Source organism: Syngnathus typhle, linkage group LG7 (genome assembly GCF_033458585.1).
Source record: "Syngnathus typhle isolate RoL2023-S1 ecotype Sweden linkage group LG7, RoL_Styp_1.0, whole genome shotgun sequence".
Taxonomy (NCBI): Eukaryota; Metazoa; Chordata; class Actinopteri; order Syngnathiformes; family Syngnathidae; genus Syngnathus; species Syngnathus typhle.
Genome location: NC_083744.1, coordinates 4,611,212 through 4,635,502, shown reverse-complemented (window position 1 = coordinate 4,635,502; position 24,291 = coordinate 4,611,212). Strand labels below are relative to the sequence as shown.

General features: G+C 43.9%; 3 protein-coding genes across 6 annotated transcripts; all 3 read right to left on the bottom strand.

Moving 5' to 3' along the window:
• Positions 1-311: 311 nt before the first annotated feature.
• Positions 312-4,269, bottom strand: LOC133157046 (protein-glucosylgalactosylhydroxylysine glucosidase-like). Of its 3 annotated transcripts, XM_061283283.1 has the most exons (15): positions 3,979-4,268; positions 3,692-3,834; positions 3,362-3,613; positions 3,032-3,242; positions 2,511-2,946; positions 2,316-2,435; positions 2,094-2,225; positions 1,915-2,026; positions 1,626-1,698; positions 1,418-1,554; positions 1,214-1,347; positions 1,027-1,122; positions 865-962; positions 574-797; positions 312-480 (listed from the first exon to the last, which is right to left on the bottom strand). In XM_061283283.1, exons 3-15 carry the CDS (start codon positions 3,597-3,599, stop codon positions 404-406), a joined length of 2,088 nt encoding a protein of 695 aa, XP_061139267.1. In that variant the 5' UTR covers positions 3,600-3,613; positions 3,692-3,834; positions 3,979-4,268; the 3' UTR covers positions 312-403. The 3 variants fall into 3 exon arrangements, with proteins under 3 accessions (XP_061139267.1, XP_061139269.1, XP_061139268.1); XM_061283285.1 differs by lacking the exon at positions 3,692-3,834 and having other exon boundaries at positions 3,979-4,269; XM_061283284.1 differs by lacking the exon at positions 3,979-4,268 and having other exon boundaries at positions 3,692-3,972.
• Positions 4,270-5,079: 810 nt separating this feature from the next.
• LOC133157045 (protein phosphatase 1 regulatory subunit 12A-like) lies at positions 5,080-17,122 on the bottom strand. Of its 2 annotated transcripts, XM_061283280.1 has the most exons (25): positions 16,697-17,121; positions 13,904-14,034; positions 13,678-13,796; positions 12,299-12,455; positions 12,073-12,217; positions 11,904-11,978; positions 11,704-11,783; positions 10,030-10,235; positions 9,855-9,964; positions 9,398-9,592; positions 9,243-9,325; positions 9,080-9,169; positions 8,861-8,962; positions 8,153-8,254; positions 7,985-8,075; positions 7,773-7,907; positions 7,577-7,679; positions 7,236-7,339; positions 7,096-7,155; positions 6,988-7,010; positions 6,865-6,913; positions 6,680-6,784; positions 6,440-6,490; positions 6,222-6,272; positions 5,080-6,054 (listed from the first exon to the last, which is right to left on the bottom strand). In XM_061283280.1, the coding sequence occupies exons 1-25, from the start codon at positions 16,970-16,972 to the stop codon at positions 5,968-5,970; spliced, it is 2,730 nt and encodes a 909-aa protein (XP_061139264.1). In that variant the 5' UTR covers positions 16,973-17,121; the 3' UTR covers positions 5,080-5,967. The 2 variants fall into 2 exon arrangements, with proteins under 2 accessions (XP_061139264.1, XP_061139266.1); XM_061283282.1 differs by lacking the exon at positions 6,222-6,272 and having other exon boundaries at positions 16,697-17,122.
• Positions 17,123-18,668: 1,546 nt separating this feature from the next.
• LOC133157439 (patatin-like phospholipase domain-containing protein 2) lies at positions 18,669-24,287 on the bottom strand. The gene is made up of 9 exons (XM_061283957.1): positions 23,744-24,287; positions 22,922-23,154; positions 22,748-22,813; positions 21,357-21,566; positions 21,210-21,270; positions 20,916-21,119; positions 20,687-20,819; positions 20,486-20,608; positions 18,669-19,856 (listed from the first exon to the last, which is right to left on the bottom strand). Exons 1-9 carry the CDS (start codon positions 23,928-23,930, stop codon positions 19,487-19,489), a joined length of 1,587 nt encoding a protein of 528 aa, XP_061139941.1. The 5' UTR covers positions 23,931-24,287; the 3' UTR covers positions 18,669-19,486.
• Between the last annotated feature and the right edge of the window lie 4 nt (positions 24,288-24,291).

The following is a 24,291-nucleotide window of genomic DNA, read 5'->3' as shown; positions in this document are numbered from 1 at the left end:
GTGAGCCTAGTTTATCTTTTTACAGAATGAAGAATATATTCTTGCTAAAGAGGCCAAAATACTCACACTCTGCATTATATTTAAGTGTAAAGGTAGTTTTATTGAATAAAATTATGTCTTGTAAAATTGACACACTAGAGAGCATTCTAAGGAAACGAAAAAAATTCACCAATCACATTTGATAAGGCTAAAAAATCATAAAAATGACTCATACTTAGAACTGTGCTTACATGGTCGCTGAAGTCAACTTTCCAACTGTACCTGTCAATCAAATATGTCGCTCCAAAAGTGACGGAACTGGCGCGCCCACAGTCTGTGAGAAACTGATGATTTTATTTTATTTGCAAATGTGTGGACAAGGGAGGTAATGAGCAAGAGCTGTGACTTCTATCTGTCAAATTATTCACAAAGGCCAGCAGAAAGATGACAGTTCACATCTGCAAACATATCCAGGCTCTCGTGGAAATGTTACTTCCACCCCTACAAAGACATAATATAATACCAATTAATAATCTACCATTTAATAAATCAACCTCAATGATTCCTTGTTCATAATTTTTATGTGCATGTTACCTGGTGTTAAAGGAATTTTAGTCTTTGATGCCTTGAGGACCACCTGCAGATCACACGTCTTGGAACAGCCAAAACCGCCTTCCTGCTCCTTCAGTATGAGGCGCACCTCATCTCTCCCAAACAGCCAGTCTAGCTGATGGCCCAAATAGTTGACACCACGGATACAGAGTTCACTCAGCTCATCGGGAAGGATTGGGGAAAAGGCCAGGCACTCCTTCTGAACTCTAGTAAATATATTTCTCTATTGATTGATTTGATCCAACAAGCAAGGCGGGTTGATTGATGACTGACCTGAAGCCGCTGTAACCAAACACAACCGCTTGCAAGAATCCTCCCATACCCGTAAGAAAGTTAACTGCTCCCGTACCGTCTGATGACTCGCTCCATACCTGGAAGGCCATTACACATTTTCTCAGTAAACAAATAGGAAGTTTTTGTAGTCTACATCGATACCTGGAAAGGTCCTTGGATGTTTCTGAAGCATTTCTCCAGCAAATGTTGAGCTTTCTTTGCATCCCCCAGTTCCAGCCAACCAATCGCAAACATTCCCTGATTGATGAAGAGAGCACAGTTTATGAAACCTGGACAATAAATTGGAACGATATATTAATGTGAACAAAACTGCAGATATGCGTCTAACCCAAGTCATAGCTGGTCCATGAGGGTCAGTGACACTTTCATAAGCTTCAAGGTCATTTCTTCTGATTTCCGGCGACATGGGCAGGCCGAGAGGATAGCTCAGCATCACGGTGTCGGCCTGTTTCACTGGAAGACCTGCAAGCAAGACAGAACCAAATAAAAAATATTCTATTTGAAATTCACTCATTAAGGGGACAACAAATACCTTTGGTATAGCCTTCAAACTCCGGATGGTATTGAAATTGTGTGTCAAAAGGTATATGGAGGTTGTCTGCTACATTTTGCCATTCCTTTGGTGCAGAATATTTGAGAAGGTCAGCTAATTCCACAGCAAACTGCAGACTGAAAACAAGATCGTTATCGCATCAGAGGTGCGATTGAAAATTAACATGTGACCAAAGAATCAAGTATACCTTAATTTGGCCACTGTGTTTGTGTAGACAGAGTTGTTGACATTGGAGTAATACTCATCTGGTGGCATGACACCTGAAATGCACAACAAACTATTAACAATTGAACCAGGTATAATAAAAAGCAATAAACAGGAGGAATATTAGTCAATTCCCATGAAGAATGTGTCAATTGTTATATTGTCTGTCTAAATGTGTTGCTTCACCATTTGAGTTCAAATATCAATTGCATCCCTAAAATTGCTCAGCTCACTTAAAATAGTGACAAAACTGACTATCGTGCAGCCTTTACCTAAGAGATGATACTTCTGGTCGTCAGGGTTCCAGGTCACCCTGGAAACCCAGTAATCAGCCACGCCCCTTATTAGCTGACTTCCCTGTCCGTCTGTAAACATTGTCACATCCTGCAACAAAATAAGCAAAGTCACTGGGAGAAGACTTGTGATGACGTGGTGGAGCTGAGCAGCAAACCTCAGTGAGGTAGTAGTAATTCTGGAAGGCCAGCGTAACATCTCCGTTGATGTGAATCTCATCTTGGCCGTAAATATCTTCAGGGCACATCTCCCTCCCTGACACGGCACTCTCCCATGCCAACTTTAGTCCCTGTGTGGAATTACTGCAGTAAGTTCCATTTGTAGTTTTATTCATTCCATCTGTCCACCATGACACAAGTCACGTTATTCTTGACCTTACCTTGTATCCCTGCTTTTGAGCATTGTATTTTGCGCCATCCATAGTCCTCACCCTGTACTCCAGTGCTGCACGGGCCATCTTGGGGTAGAATAAAGCTATAGTCGGAAATATCCACATCTCCTGTTGAGTTGGAAGGCGTCGTTAGATGGTGACAGAGGAAAATGGAACAGTAGGCATTTTCAATTTCATTCCAACCTGGTCCCAGAAGACATGACCCCAATAATCCTGAGCTTCGGATCCATTGGATAGTCCACCTGGACTGACGCCGCCGAAACCACCAGATGTGTCGTGAATGGAGGGAAAAGCACTAAGAAGGTAGAACATGCATCCGATCACAGCTTTCAAGAGGCGCTCGGATCCCACAACTTCCACATTGCTCTTCAGCCACAGCTCCTTCCACGCCGTTTCGTGAGAAGAACGCAAGCCGCCTGTTGCCATCAACTCCAGGCCCTCATCAAAACAAGCCTCTGTGACATCTAAAGAGTTGGCCACCGCCACAATGAAGTCCCAACGGTCCTGGCTTTGCTCAGGTGGAAGCATCAGGCTGGAGGGAATGGGGGTCCAGATGAGGTGAACTGTAGGGCTCGGGCATCCTGGGAATTCTGCTTTGTGTGGATGACCTTGAATGTGGCTGGAACAAAAGAAAGATGCTAATATGCTCAAAAAAGGTTACGATTTTCTTTTCTTGACGGGGGGGGGGGGGGGGGGGCTCTCACCTTCCACCTCTGTAGTCAGCCGAAGCCTGAAAATCAATGTCTTTGCTCTGAGGCGTAAAGGAACTGACCAGCTTCACTGTCAATGGCACCTCTGAAGTCACATGGCGGACCAGCACAATCTCCATTACCATCAGGTTGGAGAAGTACCGGTGTGAGTAGAAAGACTGCGACACTGTCACGCTGGGTGAGGTCAGTGTGTTTGTGAAAACACCTGTTGGAGAAACAACAGAGAATTGTTTTATGTACACACTCCAGCTCACCTTTGACCCCAATGGGGATAAGCTCTAAAGAAAATGAATGGATGAAGGGATCAGGTCCTCAAGGAGCTACCTGTGTGGGCATCCAAGCTGTAGGAGTTTGGACCAGCTTCCTCTGTCTCAACCGTCACAGCGAGAGGACAAGGAAGATCTGCACGGTGGCATTCTCCCCGTTCCCCGTTGTACACCCCCCCCATGTGCATGGTGCTGTTGTAAACCCGCCATCCCAAAAGGCCGTTGGCCAGCGGAGGCAGGAAACGGGGGTTGTCGGGGAGAGAGTCAGTGGTGAAGGTGTAAGGGTCACCGGACATGGAGAGATGGGGACCTGTAAAACACAGCAACACAGAAAAACAAAGATTAGATTGAGTCCAGCGAGGTGCACTACCGTAACAGTAATGTTTACCTGTATGACCAAGTGGAAAGGTTAATTAGATGGGACGATGAGCAGCACTGCTTTCTCCCCAGATTGCGTTTGAGGAACGGCCGCAACGTTCTTCCTCTTGACAAGTACCGACGCGGAGCAACTTCATCAACGACTTCCTCTTGCTATTATTAATGAAAACAAAATTCGTCTCCATCTCAATGTCGTAAGAATTATACCAGCATGAACATAAATATTAAAATGATAACGAGAATGATTTGTTTTAGTAATTGCTCGTAATTTATCTTTTACTAGTTTGATGACCTTACCTCAGGAGTGGATTTTAACAATGAACAAACAATTGTAACGTGATCCGCCGTATCTGTTGCGCTGTTGGTCTCTCACGTGATCGGGAAGCAGGAGCATTCGTTTGCCACAGACTGGAAAGTTGGAAATGATAGAAAAATTGGGAGCAAAAGTTTTTTTTTAAAGTTTGCAGCTGTCTATGAAGGGAATGTTAATATGTAAACTACCAAAATTAGTCCAAGTTTTAGCACAGGGGATAAAAAGTAGACGTCTGCAAAATCTGGAGGTGGCTGACGGTCAGTCACAAAACCTGGCCTGGAATTTTTGCGGATGCAGGGAGAGACGCGATAGCCCACCTTTGCCACTTGAATGCATCGTCTTTGGAGTTTCATGACTATGGAGCATCTTCGAAAGCTAATTTAAGATAATCAGAGTCGTTTTATGTGAATTTTACAACCATATAATAGGTGTGTGTTGAGATCGGAGAATGAGTTTAATCATATGATCAACAATCCATCCTCAGTTTTACCAAAACTTTTTTTTTTTTTTGCTGAACCCAGTGCATGGGAAGTGACCTGGAAGAAATTCCACTTTATTAGTGGCTTAGTGAGATAACACGCAAAAAGTTCAACCAACTGTGACTTATTTGTGCATAAGAGCATTAAAAAAAAAAAAGGCATCCACAGCGATATCAACCGATCGACCTGAGCAACTACTACTTTGTCCCTCTTGGGGGCGCCAAGGAGCTGCTTATGCAGCATCTGGCATCAAGCCGGAGGGAAGGTCAGCAGCACAAACCCTGGGAAAAGCAGTGCTTTGTCCATATAAGGCCACGATCCATCCGCTTCCCTCTTCCTCCCTGCTCCCCTGCCTTTCTCAGACCTTCGGGATATTTACAGTGAGCTCCTTCCTTATTAGGAGCTCTGCTTGTTGTCTAGCCTGAAGGACAGTGGTCCGTTAGTTTGCTCTCATGTGAGATCAAAACTGACAGATCTTCATGCAACAAAGCATTGATGACCCCAAGCCTGATGTTCAGAACAACGCAGAGAACGTAGGCAATACAATAACTAAATTCAATCGCACTTCTGTAGTGTTTTCAATCCACCTTTCAAACAGGCACTATATTTCTTTTGGGGTGCAGACATCCATTTTAATATATTAGAAAACAAACATGTGAAAGAAGGCTACATGGCAGTTGACTTCAAAAAGGGTATTAGTCGACTAATATTTATACACATGTAATATACAAAATTGTGTTCCCCTTGAAAAGAGAAATTTACAATGGAAAAACTATGACATTTATATTCTTATCAAAGATAAAAAAAAAAAACATTCATAGCTTAACAGGCTTCAACTGAACAGCAATTTTGTTTGTTTTTTTCATTGCTTTACAGAGAGTAAAGTGCCGTGACCTGGTTTGATGGTCTTTTCATTTATGAGCATGGAGTGTGTATGTGTGGTCACAAAAATGTAAAAATAATTTGGGGCAAGGGGGGGGGGGTGCAGAGGTGGAGAGGTAGGTGGGTTCAAACACTTGCATATAGTGCGACGACCGCTTTTGGCTGAATCTTGATAAAAAACACAAATCAAACCTTTCCTGCTTGTTAACACAAGATCAGGACGGCCAGCAAGATAAAACTTGTGAATGTGTGATGCAAATGTGTTCACAAAAAATTAAATACCAAGTGGGAGATTCAAGACCAATTGGCCTCATGCACCATCCAAGACGTATACGAGCGCGCACTTAAGCGCGTGCACGTGGGCTTTAACATGAAGATTTTGGCCTGACCGGTCAATCACGCCAAAATGCTTCTTCCTGTGACAGACAACAAGGCACAGAAAAGCCACTACAGCTGTTTGAAAGGCATCACAAGCCAAGTCAACATTTGGCTGCCCCCCCTTCTCTTGCTCTTTGGCTTTGGGAGGAATGTGTGTGGAGGAATTGAAGGAAGGAAGGAAGGAGGCAGAGGAGAAGAAGAGTCCCCGCTTTCTGTGGCTCGTCCTGTCTCCGTCTATTTGGAAAGTTTGCTGATGACGCGGATTAAGGCTCCATTCTCATCTTTAAGTCGCTGGTTGTCCGCTCTCAGGTCAACTAGAACCTGATGGTTGGGAGGACACAATTGTTAAGTCAGAGTTTTCAGCTTTTGGGTGAAACTTCAGAATGGATCTCAAATACACTTGGGCTCTTCCGGTCAGGTGCCAAACGGCACACGCTAAAAGCAAAGCTAACCAAGTGGCGACATGCAAAGCGCACACTAGTGCTCACCTTATGCTCCTCCTCCAGCTCTGCCATTCGCCGCTCCAGCATCCTGCGGTCCTACAGTGTTGAGGGAACATGGAAGGAGGGGAGTGGAAGTGATGAGGGAGTGTGGAAGTTGAGTGGGAGCGAGTGATGCCAAGTGGTTTTGGGAGAGGTGGCGGTCAATCGTGCGAGTGGCAGTAGTGAGGCAGAGAAAGGACGCAAAATAATGAAGACGCTTTTACCTTTCTCTCGAGGTCCAGCAGGGCTGAACAGTCAGTCAAGCGCTCTTGTCTCTGGAACGGAAAAAAGCCAGAGCACAATGGGATCACTGCAGTGATCAGATTAATTGAGGAATTCACATGCATGAAATATATAAAAACAATTCTGTTGAATCGCATGTTGCGACAAACTAGTAAGACCAAAAGCGGATTTTTGATTTGAGAGACAGATTGTATTTAAACCGCGTGGGTGTGCATTTGCACCTGCGTGGCTTTTTCGAGATCCAGCCTGGTCTGACTGACAATCCTCTGTGTGTCCTGCAGCTGAGACTGCAGCTGGCTGTTTTCTCTGGTCACCTCCTCAAAAAGCTGCGACCGTAAGCAAACGAGAGATATTTATAACAAACATGAAAAAGCGTGAGAGACAAAAAAATAACTTGTCTGCTGACCTTTTTGAAATCCTTGCTCTCGCCGCCCTCATTGCAATGCGCACTGGACCTGCGTGAAATTCAGAGACGCATCTATTGTAGTGGTGACAGGAGGAGGAAACATGTCAGAAGTATGAGTCATACCTGGAACCCAAGAGCTGGTCTGACTGTAAACAGAGCAGACAGGTCGACAAGTTATGAGCGCAGTCTTTGGTTACGGCTCCGTCGAGTCGGCAAATAAAGCACACGCACCTGCAGATTCAGCCGGCTGCTTGAGAATTCTTCCTCCCCGCTGGGATCATTGTCATCAAGCTTGAGATGAGACAGTGGTTTTCAGTAAAGCCTCCCCCAGGTGTTTTTATCTTTTCTTTTCTATCCAGAACTAAATATACCTCCCCGCTCCTCTGGGCCTTCCTCCTGGCTCGGGCTTGTCTCCTCTCCCTGCGCTCCTGGGCCCATCGCTCTGTCTCGCTTTCCCCGGCGGTGGCCTCAGTCGCTGGAAAAGAGCCAGTTGTTTAAAGAAAACGACGTTATGGAGCTGACCAATTAATCAAATTCAATTTGACATTGCAATGTAGAAGATTGCAATTTTAAAACCGCAAAGGCTGCAGATAAGAGGTGGAAAAAAAAATTCTGCTTCATTTTGGTTAGTCAAAAAAAAAAAAAAAAAAAAAAAAAAAAAAAAGACCAGCAGCAATTTGAGCTGTTAGGAAAGATAAGTGGAGACATCTACTTCTCCCATCGGTGGTCTGAGGCCGCGGGGTGCCGGCGGGCTGCGTGAGTCCCAGCAGGTCGGACTTCTGCAGGCTTGCTATTCGAGACCTCCAGCTCATCTCCTACAGATTTGAAATTTGAATGGCATTATAAGCTCATATGACGACACAAAAAGCAGCATCATACGCAAGCCTGCAACAAGACAAGCAGCTCACCCCTTCCTCTCCCTTCTTAGACTTTGCTTCTTTCTCTTTTTCCTTCTCATCCTCCTCCTTTTCTCTTGTTTTGTTGTCTGGCTTTATGGTCTTCATTGTCTTCTCAGCTTCTTGCAGATCTGTCAGCGTCACCCCCTTTCAATCACAGCGCGACATTTGCATAAGACTCCACAGCAGTCGTGCATCCTGTCAACTCTTGAGCCACATCGTACCTGAGTAGAGCGACGAGACTGGCGAGCGTGCCGCGAGCGAGCTTTTCTCTGTGCCTCTGCCTCTTCATCCCGAACTGGTGTCAGGTAGGACCTAAATATGGCAAAATCAAGTTAAAAGGTCAACATAACACAGAGAACATTATGATTGAGATTAGTGTGGTGACTCACTTGCGCCGCTGCTTGGTCTCTGATTCAGGGCCGGTTGTGTTCTGAGAGTTGGAACTGGTGTCCAACGTTGACAGATCCTTCTTCGTCTGTTCTTGAGGAAGTCTAACAAGTTAAGATAACATGATGAGGTAGAGGATTTGAGCTTAGTCCAACTATATACACATGACTCAAGCACAATAAAACAGGTGGTGCTGTAAATCCCAATTATAAGGTCATTTCAGATATAAAAATTACAGTACTAGTACACACAAAACTATCTTGAATTTTAAGTGATTGTTTACAATAACAACCCTTAAAAAAAAATTACTATGCTTACTGCCCTAATTTGTGTTGCACTGAAGATCATCATCAGTCACCATGCACACACATTGTGCAATGCTGCAATACCCAGACAGACCTTTGGGAGGCAGCACGATGCCACAGGGCATCTGTACCACTGGGGGAGGTTGGGTACAAGAAATTAAAGTAGCTAACTGGTTGTTAGCTTGTGTCGTGACTTCTGTATATCACGATTGAAAATGGTCTTTTTTTAAATTGCGGCAAATGAGTTGAAAAATTAAACATTCACCACTATTCATTGTTTCTCTGTGTGTGGCGACAGCACATGCTTCAGGTGGCTTCTAAATTGGCTCTTGTTCTGTTTTACATCACAAAGCTAATGTTTTCAGTCGAAAATAAAAAGTGTCCTAAGAAAGAGTGAATACACACCTCTGTGCCAAAGCACTGTTAAGGCGACTGAGTCCAGATGTGCTTGTTCCTGTACTACCTGAGTTCACACTGGCTTCATCAAGTCTCCTTCCATAAGAAGAGCTGTCAAAAAAATAAATAATAGTAAGACCTCTTCACTGCAGCCCACAATAAGATGCAACACTTATAAAATGAGCACAAACACTGCACACAAACACAGGGTGGGTGTTCGTGACCAACCTGCGAGGCAAACAGGGGTTGAAGCTAGTGAGATCATTCCCTGATTGGCTGTGAAGGCGACGGGTGTAGGACGAGCTACGACTCAGCCAACTGACAGGGACGAGGTGAACGCGGTGAGAAAAGCATGCTGGTCACAAATGCAGGTAAGCGTGAAAACAGTCACCTGTTGGAGTTGTCCAAACTACTATCTGGAATACTAAAGAGCCTCCTTGTGGGAATAGGAGGAACCCGGGCAAGTCTTGGTTCCTGTGAAGACCAGATGATGCATTCACAAAATAAGATCAAAGTGCATAGATGGAAAAAGACAGAGCCTGGTACCTTGGGGTCAGTCTCGGAGCTCAGACGAGGACTGGAGGCCGAGCGGGTCATCCCCAAGCCTGACTCTGGAGGCTTGTTTTGGTCCGGGATGGAGTCCGACAATCCAGCTGAGCCCAGAGTCACCGAGCTGCCTGCCTTCCTCAGTGATGTTCTCCACGAACCTGGGGCCTCAGTGGCTACGGGTTTGCCCGGTTCCTGGTAATCAGTAGGACATGAACCGTTACAGGGAACACAAAATGTTTCTGTATGCAGCAAAACATTTTGAAATCTGAAAAAAAAAAAAGATGCTTGGTTGAGGGTTACTTTCAATTCAGTCTATTTGAGTCCTTGTTTTCATGAAATTAAAGCCAAACTTGAACCACTGGTGGTGAACCAAAAATCCCAACCACAAATGCTGTGAGCTTTACAAGGATCATTTCCCTTATCCGTGCAAAATACACAGAATATAAATGACTACCTTTTTGACTTGGTTTGCAGCGGTGCCTGCAGGCATGGAGGTAGGAAGGAGGCCGCCGGTGTTGCGTTTGTTGTTCAAGTTGTTTATAATCTCCCGGTTTTTTGCTTTCTCTGCGGGTGAGCAAAAAAAAAAAGTCAGGGATGATCCAAATCTCATTCCCTCCACTTTTTCTCACCAGACTCTGCGTCGCTCTCCGATTCGCTCTCCTCCTCCGAGCTGGAGCTGCTGGAGGCTTTGGGTTGACTTTGGGACTGGCCGCGTGAGGTCTGCCCTTCTTCTTCCTCGTCCTCGGCGGGGCTGCTCCGCAAGGCAGGCGGCGGGTGCTTCTCGCGCTCATGGAGGCCGATTTTTTCCTTGCTGCTCATGCGCGAGATTGAAGTCCTGAGCGAGTGGAGACACAGGTGGCATGCAGACGGCTAATCAATTGCATGTGCGGACAATTACAAGGAGCACGCACACACACACACACACACACACACCTACACACACCAATCAACATGTGGAGACTTAAGTCAGTTAACCACAAAATGTAACGTCACTCGGCGACCACAAGTACAACTCCTCGACAATATCTGCAATTCTTATTCAACAAAATCTTTTTCAACATTGATGACTTTACTTGTAAAGACTGACGAGAGTAGTCTAGTAGGGCTAGGTACTGTAGAAGCAGATCATTTGCCTAAATCCAGTGACAGACATTGCAGTTTATATTTGTAATCATTTTATGCCAATATAAAAATCAACACGATTGTAAACACACACTGGAACAAGCAACTAAAAGGATCAACATATTCCAAAAAGTGAGACGCTGTGAAAACTTTCCCGATGCACTGCATGTAGGTCGTGAGTTGGATGACTTTGAGAGGCCCGCACGACAAAGCAAGTTCAACCTGTTCATGAGATCTTAGCTGACTCAGCTAAACACCTTCATGGTAAAGCACTGTTACAACTGTGGTTAGCACGAAGTCAAGCCAGGCTTGTGTGCATGTTCACGTTCACATGAAATGTGATACGATAAATATGGGAAGATGGCGTGCCACGTACGTCAGCCAGTGATGACAAATCATAGCGCTTATCGAGTTTGAAGCGTTAAAACCCCCCCACAGTAGTCTTGCAATTTAGAAAGCCGGCTGTGCTTGAAAAGTCGCTCAAATCTGAGTGAACCCAACATCAGTTGCCATCCAATTTTAATGTTCTTCATCATTTGTTTATTAAATATGCTAATCCAATGTAGGTCAGGCTTTTGTAGTGGCCTTAATCCTCCTTTATTATGGTCTGATGTGGGTCATGTTTAATTTTGTTCAGCGCTTTTCTCAGCGCCCAAAAATACACTTAATATTGGTGCACACAAAAAAGAGACAAGAGGAAAACAAAAATCCTCCTTTAGTGGATGCAGTACGTTAAACTAAACAGCCATACTGCAATGTGAAAGCTTGGTCAGTAAACGCAGCGGTATAAACTCATAATTAAGTGCATCCCAATTTATTTCTATGCTGTAGAGATTTTATTTGAATGGAAAAAAAAAAGAGGCAAATATAACTGTTGTAGGACTAGAATGGATTAACCGCATTCCCATCCATATCAAGGAGTGATGTTACCTCGGTTTGTGACGTTTTGGTTTGCACACATGAATCATACGCACATATTGCTAGATCAATACCCAATCAATCAAAACATATCGATTGGGAGAAACATTCTTTCGGCTACAGCACTTGTATTGGATCTCATTACTTGTGCATGCGGACCTACACTGGAGGCCGATGAGAACGCCATTTGTTACTTGGGTTCATCTTAGGGCCATTGCCCGCATAACGCCGCGGCGACAAGCTGACAGACAATTGGCACTGACCTGCGTGTGCGTACGGGTACAGTGGAGATTTGCAGGCTGGTCTCGATGACAGGAGTCTGCTTCTCTTTCTGGCTGCGTAGCTGAAGAGGAATATAAACACACATAAACACAAGAGGACATTCAGAGCTCTCGCATTATCAGTCCTATCAGTTTCATCTGACAGAATAAGAGTTGTGTCGCCTGCGCGCGGGCACACTCACAGCATTCTGTTTCTTCTGCAGCTCCTCCAGTGTGTCCACGAGGTTCTCATCAGCAACATCTAAAGGTGTTTGGCCCTACAAGGACATTCACAGCGCGGGGTGGATCCTCAGCAAAGGCTAAGCGCGTCACGCGTTTAATGGCGAGTGGGATTGTTTGTAAACTGCTCACCACGTTGTTGACGGCACTCATGTCGCACATGTGGTCGGCAAGCAGGGTGCACACCTCCTCCTGACCCCAGTGAGCTGCTGCATGGAGCGGCGTCCAGCCATCCACATCCCGGCAGTCCGCATCCACCCCACATTGTAACAGCACCCTGGTCCACGTGAGACAAAAACCACATGAACAACTCCGTGGGGCAAAAAATATGTTTTGAGCGGCACGATCAGATTCTCACTTTAAAACTTGGATGTAGCCTTTGGCCGCTGCAACATGCAGAGCTGTTGCCTTGGTGTTTGGGTGAGCGGTCAGAGTGTCGCCGCCGTCTCGCATGGCCTTGGCATCCTGAAGCATGATACGCTCTTCTTCTTTTCGGGCCTGGTCCACATCAATTCCTGTGACGTGAACACGAGCACGCAATTAAATTCAAGCGTTGACCGAGTCCATTCATTTCTAGCCAGACTACCGTTTTTTTCCATGTATAATGCGCCCCCATGTATAATACGCACCCTAAAAATGGCATGTTGATGCTGGAAAAAAGCCTGTACCCATGTATAATACGCACCCAAATTTTGACTCCTACTTAAGTCCGTAAACGTAAAATTATTTCAGAAAAAAGATCATCTTTGGGAACAACCGGATGTTATTCTGCCGGTCAGTATCACTGCGCATGCGCTAGCAAACTCGATAGCGAAGAAATGTTTCGGATTTGCGTAGGGTACATTGTGACAGCAAACGAGCAGGCGATCGAGCTAGCGTCTGATACGAGAGCATTGTGTTCGTATGGAGCGTGTTTGAAGTGAACAGCAGAGAAGAAAGCGCATCTGTAATGGCGGCCTCCGTATCATTTTTTTTTTGTACCCATGTATAATGCGCACCCCAGATTTTAGGACAATAAATTAGTTACATTTTGCGCATTATACATGGAAAAAAACAGTATTTCAACTTGCAGAAAATTTTGATGTCCTGACGGGAAATTCTGTGTTGTATTTACCGACAAGATGTATCACACCACACAAAACCAATTCCCTTGTCTGTGGCTGTGTCAGCAGGGGACAAATAAAGTAACAGCGCCTGGGGGCTGCAGTTGCATCCCAGATAATTCATAAAAACAACTTTTTTTCACAATAGTCAGACTTAATTTCTATTTTTGGCCCACAACAGCAGTCCAACATTCAGACTCACGGGCAATTATTTACAAACTGAGCTGCTATGACCCAAATAATAATACATATATGTATTATGAAATAACAGCGAGGCTAGTTATGACAGAAACCCCTGGCTAAATGCTGCTCAGTTCAACTGGTATTAAAGTATTTGTGCTGCCAACAGTTAGCATCTGGATAGAGTGACAACTCCCTCACAATATGAACTGCCATCTTCTACTTTTTGTAGTCGGAATGGATTCTTAAGCAGAGCAAATCAATCCCAAATGTAGCCGCCACCATTTTATATTCCATCAAAAATTAACAGCACTCAGATGCAAGCCATCACACAATTTGTAGACTGGCACAAAACCTCAACACCTCACACAGCAAATATTTTGGAGATCATTGTCAAAAAGCTTTTATGATTTCTATGTCTTCACAACAATACGGTATTATGTCAGCACATCACCTTGCTTTTTGATTTCTGCTTTCAGCAGTCTCTCCATGGGATCCTCCGTGGCCACGTCGAGAGGGAGTTCCCCTTCGCTGTTCACCGCTCCGACGTGGGCACCGTGTTCTATCAAGTACCTTCAAAGAGACACACAAACCCATGTGTGGAGCTCATCAGGACCGATTGCCTGGAAAGGAAGTCCTCCACGCTGCCGTGGACCGACTAAAATGGTTCCAGAGCTCACTTGGCGATCTGGATGAAGCCACAAGATGCCGCGGCGTGCAGGGGGGTCCAGCCCTCGTTGTCGCCCGTGTTGACATTGCTTCCGCTCTCCACTAGAAACTGAACCATCTCTGCGTTCTCGTCGATACAGGCCTGCCAGAGGGGAAAACAGACACAAAATGCTTCATTAGGAAGAACGTGTCAGCGCGTGTTGGTCAAGAGGACATTTTGCTTTGTTGTTAGAAAACAAAAAGGAACAGCAATCTATGAAAATCATCTTTCAACACAAACTGTCTACTTCCAGAAAGGTGAGCTGCAAAAAGGCCTCGAGTGCATTGCAGAAGAGCATGTGACACGAGTGATTATGCAAATCGATGTCACTGTTTTTCCTAAGCTCAACACAATGAAGAACTTCATACGGTTGAGACTTTAAACTGCCATGTTACTTGTCACTTCCTGTAAAAATCAATTTGTTGATGACAAGTTGCTCTAACGTTGGAGAGTTTTCTATTAGTTGCTGGAAATCAGATTTAAAATCACACTGCACTCTAACTTTTCACACACCATCTTTATAGCTGCTCTTTTTTTTGTTTATTTTTAGATTTCTTTGCCATCATATCGAACGACATAAAAGTCACGTTCCAAACGCAAGGTTTTAATGTTCATTAGACGTTCAGACCTTTAATTCCTGTCTTTTTTTTGGGGGGGGGGGAAGCCCCGTTTGACAATCTTTTATTTTTTTTATAGCACCTTGAATTGTCTTGTATCTGAAATGTGCTTTACAAAGCCTGGCCTCGAACCAAAAATCGTCTGGAAACGCTTTTGCACATTTTGACTGCCCAAAGGGTTAATAACAGAGGAAATGTCATCACTGAATTGCAATTCCATTGATTAGAATAAAGTGTCTCAACATCTGTTGAATGCGTTTGATGGGATTTACTTTTTTTTTTTTTTTTTTGCCACGTAACATTCTGTCAGCATTTCACAAATCTGAGTCATGTAACAATGGCGACAATCCATGCAGTCTGGCTTCAATGGCTGGCAGTCTTGAGTTTTAGTTGACTCCATGTGTTGTCAGCCCTCAAAAAGCACGAGGCAAAAGGCCAAAATGAGTCTAAAAGCGGTCATTCGAAAGCCGTGTTGTCGCCCTGGCAAGTCGTGAACAGCCTTTGCAATTTGATAAGTGCTTTACATGACAATGAGATGTTGAAGCCAATAAATTGCTTTATAGAATGTGTTTTAACAAGTTTAACTAAATGTCACATCTGTCAGCGACCCACATTTGGAGAATCACTGGACGTCCACTGTTGCTCTTTAGTAGCTCCTCACCGCAGCCACGATGAATCTTGTCCATCAGGCCGTCTTAAGCCACCTAAGAGGCTTTGCTTTTAGACTAAATCACAAAGCTGTCGCAAGCCGTCGTCCTAATTTATACTTCCAATCAAGCCCGCCAGTTCTCTGTATCAAATAAAAAGAGCTCCAGATGGGCGGCAGTGTGAGTAATCAGGCTGGATAAATGAACAGAGGGTACTTGTGGGCAGGCACCATTGTGCGTTACGAGGGGGGCAACGCGCAGCCTCCCAGCAGACCCCTTCCCTCGTTCATCAAGTGAGTCATTGTGGAACGCGCCTTGGACAACAGCAGCTCCTGCTGTTGGAGCAAAAGTTTTCCATTTCCTCATCTTGAACTCCCAAAAGTCCCCTCTATGGGGAATTGGGGAGCGGGGGGGGGAGAAGAAGGCGGAGGCGGGGGTGGCAGAGGAAAGAGGAATGGCGGAGAAGACATAAAGGTTTTGGATGAAGGGGACGGAAAGTTTGGAGTGTGCGCGACTATATTTAATTCCGGTCGCTCGGCAACTGATGAGCAACACTTGGTGAAAGGGATGGAGGCAGCGGAGGGGACCACACTGGGTGACGCGTGTGACTCAACCAAAAGAGGGCACGTTTGCGGAATATTGTTGGCACACACAAACTCCACCATACAAGTCAATCAGGAGGCAGGAACACCGCTTTGAACTCCGAGCATGACATCAGCAGGTCCACACAGGCCAGAACAATCTTTTCGAGTATGCAGACACTTAAACTTTACAGCTAACTTTACGCTTGTGTGGGGACTTTATAAGGCGAATGTGCGTTTGTGAAATGATGCATGGCAGTAATAGGGGAAACGATGTATCACTGAGGGGGCTTGTGTGACAGTGAGGATTTCCAGAGTGCCTCAAGAACAGAGGAGCATAATTTTAGATGCCTATATTGGATTGCAAAAAATAGATTCTGGTGTTTTGATTCCAAACCAGAGAAGAATTAAATTCAATTTAATCTAAAGGGTCTGAAACGTGTTACACAAATGTGTATCCTTTTTAAGTGATGAAGAATGACAGGCAAAACGATGAAATGTCCTTGCTGCCATCTTCATTGCTAGTGCACATAAGTGCTGAGTTTTCTCAAATTTCGTTGCAAACAGTGTTAAGAATTTTTGAGTTAGCTGATGAAACAGGCCATTGAATCCAATCAGCCAACACACTCCATTAGGAACTTGTCATGTTTGCTATACACGCGACGTTCAAGTCGTTCGAGGCGTAACCGTGAGACAAAGTGGCCAAGCAAAAAATACATATGGCGCTGCTAATGACGAGTTTTGTTTTAGTTTTTTTAAACACAACCAAAAATGAACAATGTGATGGACTGAAGTTTATGCGCCACTAGCGGCTAACGGAAATGTTTCGATTAGCCCCGCTTTACACTAAACACGCGCTTTAAACGTTGTTTTCCTACTTAAATGCTCCGTTCACATTTTCCAGAGTGACTCGACCGACCTGGTGGAGCGCTGTCAGCCCGTCTACGTTGGCGTGGTTGATGTCAGCTCCCTGGCGGAGGAGCGCCGCCACCTCCTCCCGGTCCCCGGCGGAGCAGGCGGCCATAAACACGGCTCCCTGGGCGAAGCGGACCCGCGCCCGACGTGTCCCCGAGCTGCTCGCGGTATCCCGAGCTTCCGACTCCGTCTGGTCCGTCTCCGAGCCCAGCCATCGCTGCAGCTGATCTTGCCGTCGCTGTTTGGCAGCTTCGGACCGGGACTGGTCAGTGGCCGCCATCTTCCCTCGTCTGTCCCGGACCAAATCAGCTCATGGTGCGGGAGAAGTTGCTTGGATGGGCTTGGAAGGGCGGCTCTCCCAGGATGCGCCCCCTGGTGGAGAGACGCCCCAAATGACGCTGTTGAACTTCACGACAAACTTATGACTGAGTGGCAGTCAGGTGTCGCATTCGAGGCGCCTGGGAAACCACAAATTATAATAAAGGGCGTTTCTACTTTTCTAGTTGTGTGGCGCTGTGTTTCAGTATGATGAATAAATGAATCGATCGTGTCCTCAACAACATTGGCAAAAAGACACTCTGTACTTACGTAGATGTAAATCTGTTAAAAAGACTGGTAAAAGTACTGACCCAATTTTATTTCGGTAAAATTACAACCATTGAAATCAGGGGCGTAGCTATCCTATCAGAATTGCGGCAGACAATAGTTTAATGAGCAAATTGTCCTCTCGCATTGAGCTGGATTTTCCCATTATTATTATTTTTTGGTTCTATTTAATTAGAGAAAAATTAATGTATTAAAAGCTAAAAACGCATCTTCACCGTTCTAAACATGACAGACTGTCAGACAGAGAGCAATGTATGTGTCCTACAACAATCATAACTAACCAAACAAGTTGTTCTTCTCCCTTCCAAACAACAATCGAGATAATGTGCTTGCAGAAGTGTACACACCCTCTATTAACTGTGTTCAAAATTAACCAGTCACATTCAAACTCATGTAAAATTGGAGTTAGCTCGTGCCTCTGATCCAATATATGTGATGGGTTAGTTCTCATGAGTCCAACATTTTGAGCAATGCTAATTTCTAGAAGCCAATATTATCACGTGAACTGTAGCTACCCCAGGAGCATGTTGCAGAAACGTGGCAGCATCATCACGTTTTCAACCATGATTCCCTCATCAGTGACTCATTGTCTAACACTTATGCAAGAAAGCACAACAAGATAAGTGTTTGAGGACAATTATGTAATGATTTGTGAGAGCAATAATAAATCATTTGTGGACGTAACTCAAATGTTGGCATTGATCTATGGCTGATCAATAAAAACCTACTGAATGCGAGATCATTCTTTCCAAGAGATGCCTGGACAGGGGTTTAATTTTACACTTTGTGTTTGAACATCATTGGTATGACAATTGCGGATTTGAATGAAACTATACTAACAAGAATGTAATGAGATTTGGCTTTTAGGGGAAATTTCTGGATGAACCTAAGAGGCACTATCCAAATGACCGCCTGTAACCTGTTGAATGACCATTTCCAAATGACCTCCTGTAACTTCTGCAATGATCATTTCCAACTGTTCAATGTTTCAGATACTCTATTTCACTTTGGAGAGAACTATTTTCCACAAAACTGTGCAATCGGACCCATTTGCTTGAGATTATTAAAACAAATACAAGAGTGTTGTGAACAGTATTAGTAGAGTATGAATGCGTACATAAAGTTTGATTGAGGTTTGTTTTTGCCTCGGATGTCTTCCAAAGCATACAAGAGGGTCCTTTTTCCAGTGCTTTACAGTCATGAATCATCATCACTGGAATATTTATAACATTTCTGAAATCATTTCAATCAAACTCCACTGGTGGCATTTGGTTAGAACTGTGCATGTATTGTTCTTCATTCTGTGAACACACTTCACGCCATCATTTGTGGGTAATCTGGATATCAAGAATACAGTCATTGCAGCTGTCTATGGTAAACAACACCAGTTTATTGGTTGGTCACAAAATGTTTGAGCCTGTGTCCATTTAATTACACATTTAACCCACTATAAAAGTAAGTTGAATAAATTTGAGGCTCAGTCACACAGATGTAAAGACGATATAGGTAGATTAACTATCACAGAATTAATTCAGTGATAAAGTCATTTTCATAATAAGCTGATTCTTTGTTTTGTTAAAATCAGGTCACGTAAAATAACCAGAGGTAAAGAGACCAGAATTACAACATGTATTAAATCATGTTTCTAAAAGCTGTACACAGTTGTCACTTAAGATCATCGATAAAAATACAACATTGGTATGCATAGTATACACATGTGCATCGATTACCATTCATTCACATACAGTACTTACACAGACTGGAACCAAAACGCAGTTGAATTCATATTATTGCATTGACAGTTTACTTAAAATGTATGGAGTAACTTTCTGCTGAGTGGTGACTCCACCGTTTCCTTCCTACAGTCTCAAAAGAGCCCGATGCTACACATTGCGCGCCAAACTCCAAACCCTAACCTATGCTTACGTACACGTCGGACCACATTCCAGGAAAACGTAAACACTCATCAACCATGGCACGCACGTTTTTTTGTTTACAGTATCTTGCGTTTCAAGTTTGCATCTTCTATACATAAACATGTCTTGGACCTTCACGTATACATCGGAAAGGAGCGTTTCTCAGCATATCGCAGCTAGGAGCTAATTTGAATTGTATACAATACACATTGCGTTCATGGTAAATTGTTACCATTTAGAATCATCATTAAAGTGCAAAATAATCGGATTTTTCAACCGGACAACTGGTAGTAATTTGTTTGAGGTGGACCGGGATTTAAAAGCGGCAGATCTGAATCAAAGTGCCGCATGTCATCTTTGGTGTCACTAAGACCACCACCCGTGTGCGTTGGGAAGCCTTCCACGGGGAGGAAAGAAGCAGAGCTTTTGTCCACCGACATCTGCCCCGTTTGGAAGGTTCCTTCCAGATCCATGTTGACGCAAAACGTTCCGGACAGCAGCTGTCTTTTGTATTGGTCGAGACGTGTAAAGATCTCCTGGACTGAAAGAGTGCCGCTACCTACCCAGGTGGCATACAGGCCGGTGGAGCGGATATGAGATGGGAGCGACTGGTAATGGTGCAGCTCCAGCTGACAGGAGAATCTATAAAGTGCAGATCAGCGTGTTACCAATTAACTTGTAGTAAATTTCAGGACAGCATCACAAAATCATTTAATTAATTTCCTATGCCAAGAGAAAATGTGCAACGTGTTTTAGTCATAGTTTATCATTTATCTTCCAAACTGTTTCATGAAAAAATTGTAAAATTGTGAACAAGAAACAATTACCAGTTGGTGCAAAAACCAAGGCCAAACACTGCCATCTATTGGCTTGTTCGTGTCAGTGCAGCGTCTGCTAATCACAGAACGGGTTTGCTGACTTATGAGTTGTTGCAAATTACATTGTAATAGAACATTGTCCATATTGTTCATTGGTGTTCAATTCCTTTTGTTGACTAAGCTTTGACAAAACACCCTCAATAGTTGTTTTTCTTCTTGTGTAAAGATCTCAATTATCTGCTTTGTCGCAGGTTCTGTACACCAAGTAAACAAACAACCCATTGCATAGCCGCCTTCAAGGCATGAGACCGAACTTATTACGCAAGGTAAATATTTAAAGGTTATCACGAAAGGCACACTTTTGTTAATAGACCAAAATGAGTGCTGACATTGTGCATACATACAAAACAATTTACACACAAACATAATCACGCATGTTGACAGCACACCTACCGGGCGGAAAAATGCTGAGTAATGCTTTTGGAGGCCTGCCGCAAAACATGATGGAGGACTTTCACCAGTTGCTCTTGAATCCATCCGACATCCTCCTGCACATCTGGCAACCACTCTAAAAGTCTACATGAGACATTGAAATTAAAAATCGACACAAAAACGTCCACATCAATATGGATCAATGATGAAGTCCAGCAGTACCTGAGAGTCAAAGACAAAGCGGACTCAAGCGGGAGAGTGTAGGGCAGCATCATGGCAGATGCCATCCTGAAAGGAAGCAGGTTGCCAAGCGACTGCACTAGGCTCCTTCTCTCTGTGCAGGCTTCAATTAGGGCTGCAGAGGGAAGTACAATTGAGTACAAAAGCACCCACAGAAGCTGCCAAAAAGCATTTTTGAAACAATTACACATGGATTTTGTGCTTCCGTTACCTTTGTGGAGAGTTGGCGGAAGGCGTACAATGATGTGCTCCTCTATTGAAGGATAAACAGGCAACGGTCCATCGACCGTATGGATCTTTTCCTCCTCTTCAACATCGTTGACATCAACATGAACGTAGTCAACTTGCTCCTGATGCTCTTCTCTGTTAGCCAGCAGGGCTCTGTCAATGTGAGGGTCGCCGGAATTGAGCAATCCTAAAAATAGAAATACCATGTTTGTTAATAAAATGAACTTTGAAGATGCTTGAAGAACAAAATTGTAAATCACATTGTGTTGATTCTTACCATTCTTCTTCAGGAAGTGCAGCGCGTCATTATAACCCTGTTTACACATGGCTTTCATAACCTAGACACGACAAAATCATTAAGTTCACTCTCGTTCATGGAATGTGGACATAGATTGAGAAAGGCGCCGCCTTCAAGTGACCTTACCATCGGATCAGGTGGGAAAAGTGCCCGGGAAATTCTGTAAAGGTTGGTGAGGGTGAATTGGATGCTGGTGTTGGTGAAGCGGAGCTCATGTATGTTGGTGGAAGTGTCTCGCGGACAGATATCGCTCTCGCCAGAGAACGGCGATACGGTGATTGTGTTTTTTAGCTCATAATGAGGCAAGTTGTCCGAGATTCCCCCGTCGACGTATCGCTGCATAAAAGAAATACAGACACAAACTGTGCTTTAGTTTCCGACATCACCGATTATTTCTCTCTTTTTTGATGACAATGGATTCAATTGATTCCGTCAGCGGCGAAGAGATTATTCCTCAGCAAATCTATCAAATTGCCAGACGTCTTGTCACTTTTTTTGCCCAACCAGCCTCTTTCAAAGTTCTGAGATTTATTGTTCTGCAAAGACAAGCTATCTATTTACTTTGAATGATAGAATGAAGTGGTTGGGTTCAAAAGGACATATCTAAGTTTTTTTTTTCCTCCATCAGCAAGTCTGCAGTAAACTTCAAATGACTTTTCTTGATGATATCAGCAAATTCCCTTAAAAAGACCAAAATAATAAATTTTGGTGCTTTGTGCAGCCAGATCAGCATTGAAAATGAGAATCTGTTCTCAACTGGGCCAAATAAACATGACTGGTAAATAAACTACATTTAGATTTAGTTTGACAGCTATGCTGAATTTAGACTGAATTTCAAAGAAAAGGCAGTTGGGCATTTTTTTGTTAGGTTTTTTTTTTAGGGGGTGGGGGGGACTAAGATAGTTTAATTCCTCTTATGATGAATGTTTTTACTGAGACTGTTGCTCATCAAAACAGGCTCTGTTTGTCAACTGATGTGATCAGCGTGACATCAGTATCTGCTCCGCAGAGGGTAAGAGAGGACAGAACGACCCGACAAGTCCAAGCTACACGCTGCAGAGGGAAAAATCCTGGGAGCTGTCATTGAGCAACATTTCGTAGAAGACTTCAGTGCTACTGTCAGCGAGTCCAGAGAAACACAGAAGTTCAAATGTGCTCATTAATGAGAAACAAAATCCTGAAGTTTTGTTTGAGCACATTCATAGCCATTCATAAAAGCAATTATCCTTTCTAGTAGAATAGCTAAAAATAAGCAATAAAAGTAAATGTAATACTCCAAACAAATATATAAAACGTTTTCCCATTGAAATTCATAGAAATCCCAGTTCTAGACCCAGAAAAATCGAATGTGTTTTTAGTCCAAAAAAACCCCAGCACCCAGCACACAATAATGGTATTGTGCTCATCCTGATTATGATGATATGACATTCTAATTTATTGCTACACACTTGTACGGCCATTTTAAATGTGCTATTCATTGCTATTGACCCTTGTCATGCATGCATAATGCTACTCACCACTCCTTGCAGTGTGGGAGGAATAATGCCACAATACACTGGGATGTAGGCACTGCAAACACATGCCTGTAGGAAACAAAAGACATTTAATACATCAGTATTAACATTTCCAAACCTGAAGGACTAATAATCTGCCATTAGTTTAATATTAATAAAGCTAATTAACATTCATACCTGCACAATCTCCTCCTTGTTGTTGAAGTGAGATACAAGCACATTTTCTCCATCTGTTACTCTGGTCAGAGAAATTCCCAGCCTCCCGTTGGCAAGCTGGTGAGAGTCAGTGGGCAGAGTGCGCCGCAACATGAAGCGCACGATCTTCACCAGGTTGAAGGAAGGATGCATGGGACCGAGGAAGCGCTTTCTGGCTTCCTTGGCGACCTCAATGATACTGGCACCAGCTTCTCCTGTGTAGGCAACAGGACAAGATATGAAATTGGTTTTTAAAGCCAGAGCAGTACTATTCAGAAGACAATTATGTACAATTTCAAAACCATAGTGATTAGAATGCTGTTATGCATGATGTCACATGTTTTTTTTCTTGAGTGTTATCAGTGAAAAGTCAAAAGATACATTTGTTTTGCTTTCTCATTGCCTTTTTGTGAATGAAATGAGTGATGGGAAAAGGTGCTTTGGGTGGTTTAACCACTTCTCCGTTAATATATTTGTAATTTTATTTGAGGATCACTTTCCTTTACGTTATACAAGTCTGCCCCTTATGGGAGAGGCTGGAGGTCACAACAACTGTTGTACTTTATTACACAATGTACTACTATTAATTACTACGTATATTTCACCAACTCTGCTAACAGGCCAATAACAGAAAAAAAGTAGCACTCCAGTCGTGTCCAGTATGCGGATGTCATGCAATTCAGACTTTGCAAGCAGAAGTTCTCACTTTCGAAAGATTAGCAGCCGTGTACTGCACTCTAGAACAGTTCCAGAGGCCAGCCATCATAAATTGTGAGGCCGATTAGTTGCAATCGAGTGACATACCAAGGCACACGCCGGTGACCAGCGCGGTGGCGGTGAGCGCTCCGGCTGAAGCCCCATAAATGTGCTTGGCGTTGTGCACCAGGAACGGAGCCTGCTCCAACAGGCAGCTGGCGACACCAACATGGTAGATGCCCAGGAATCCGCAACCTGCGAAAGAGATGTTCCATGACGAGTCCAAGGGGAACATCGCGTGCGTTGACAGGCGGATCGAATGGACGCCAGCCGGGGTCCCTCCCCGAATTGGGGACTAAATAAAAGTTTTAAATCGGTCCGCTTTTGTTAGGTCGGAGTGCCGCTCGGACTTTACTAGCTCTCTTTTACATGCTGTGTTCAACCCGGTAGCAAATAGCGTTAAAATCTCTGGCGATTCCGTAAAGTGACCTTTCTCCCAAATAAAACCACTAAATTCACATTTTTAAAACTAAACAGTAGAAGAAGCGAAAATAAGCTTTTGCTGAGTAAACAAAATATGTCCCGAAGAGAATTATTCCGACACAGTAATTAACCCTGGTTTGCTGCCGAACAGTTACGCTTTTATGCATAAAGAG

Excerpts from the sequence above, each read along its gene's own strand:
- LOC133157046 (XM_061283285.1), bottom strand. The coding sequence starts at position 3,599 with ATGTCCGGTGACCCTTACACCTTCACCACTGACTCTCTCCCCGACAAC. Across the intron at positions 1,699-1,914 it reads CCAGAAGTATCATCTCTTAG|GTGTCATGCCACCAGATGAG; the intron begins GTAAAGGCTGCA and ends TGTGCATTTCAG. Across the intron at positions 1,555-1,625 it reads AACACAGTGGCCAAATTAAG|TCTGCAGTTTGCTGTGGAAT; the intron begins GTATACTTGATT and ends TCTTGTTTTCAG.
- LOC133157045 (XM_061283280.1), bottom strand. The coding sequence starts at position 16,972 with ATGGCGGCCACTGACCAGTCCCGGTCCGAAGCTGCCAAACAGCGACGG. Across the intron at positions 9,593-9,854 it reads CTGCAAACCAAGTCAAAAAG|GAACCGGGCAAACCCGTAGC; the intron begins GTAGTCATTTAT and ends ACTGATTACCAG. Across the intron at positions 9,170-9,242 it reads AGTTTGGACAACTCCAACAG|TTGGCTGAGTCGTAGCTCGT; the intron begins GTGACTGTTTTC and ends CGTCCCTGTCAG.
- LOC133157439 (XM_061283957.1), bottom strand. The coding sequence starts at position 23,930 with ATGTTCCCCTTGGACTCGTCATGGAACATCTCTTTCGCAGGTTGCGGA. Across the intron at positions 21,567-22,747 it reads CTCCCACACTGCAAGGAGTG|CGATACGTCGACGGGGGAAT; the intron begins GTGAGTAGCATT and ends TCTTTTATGCAG. Across the intron at positions 21,271-21,356 it reads TTTTCCCACCTGATCCGATG|GTTATGAAAGCCATGTGTAA; the intron begins GTAAGGTCACTT and ends TGTCGTGTCTAG.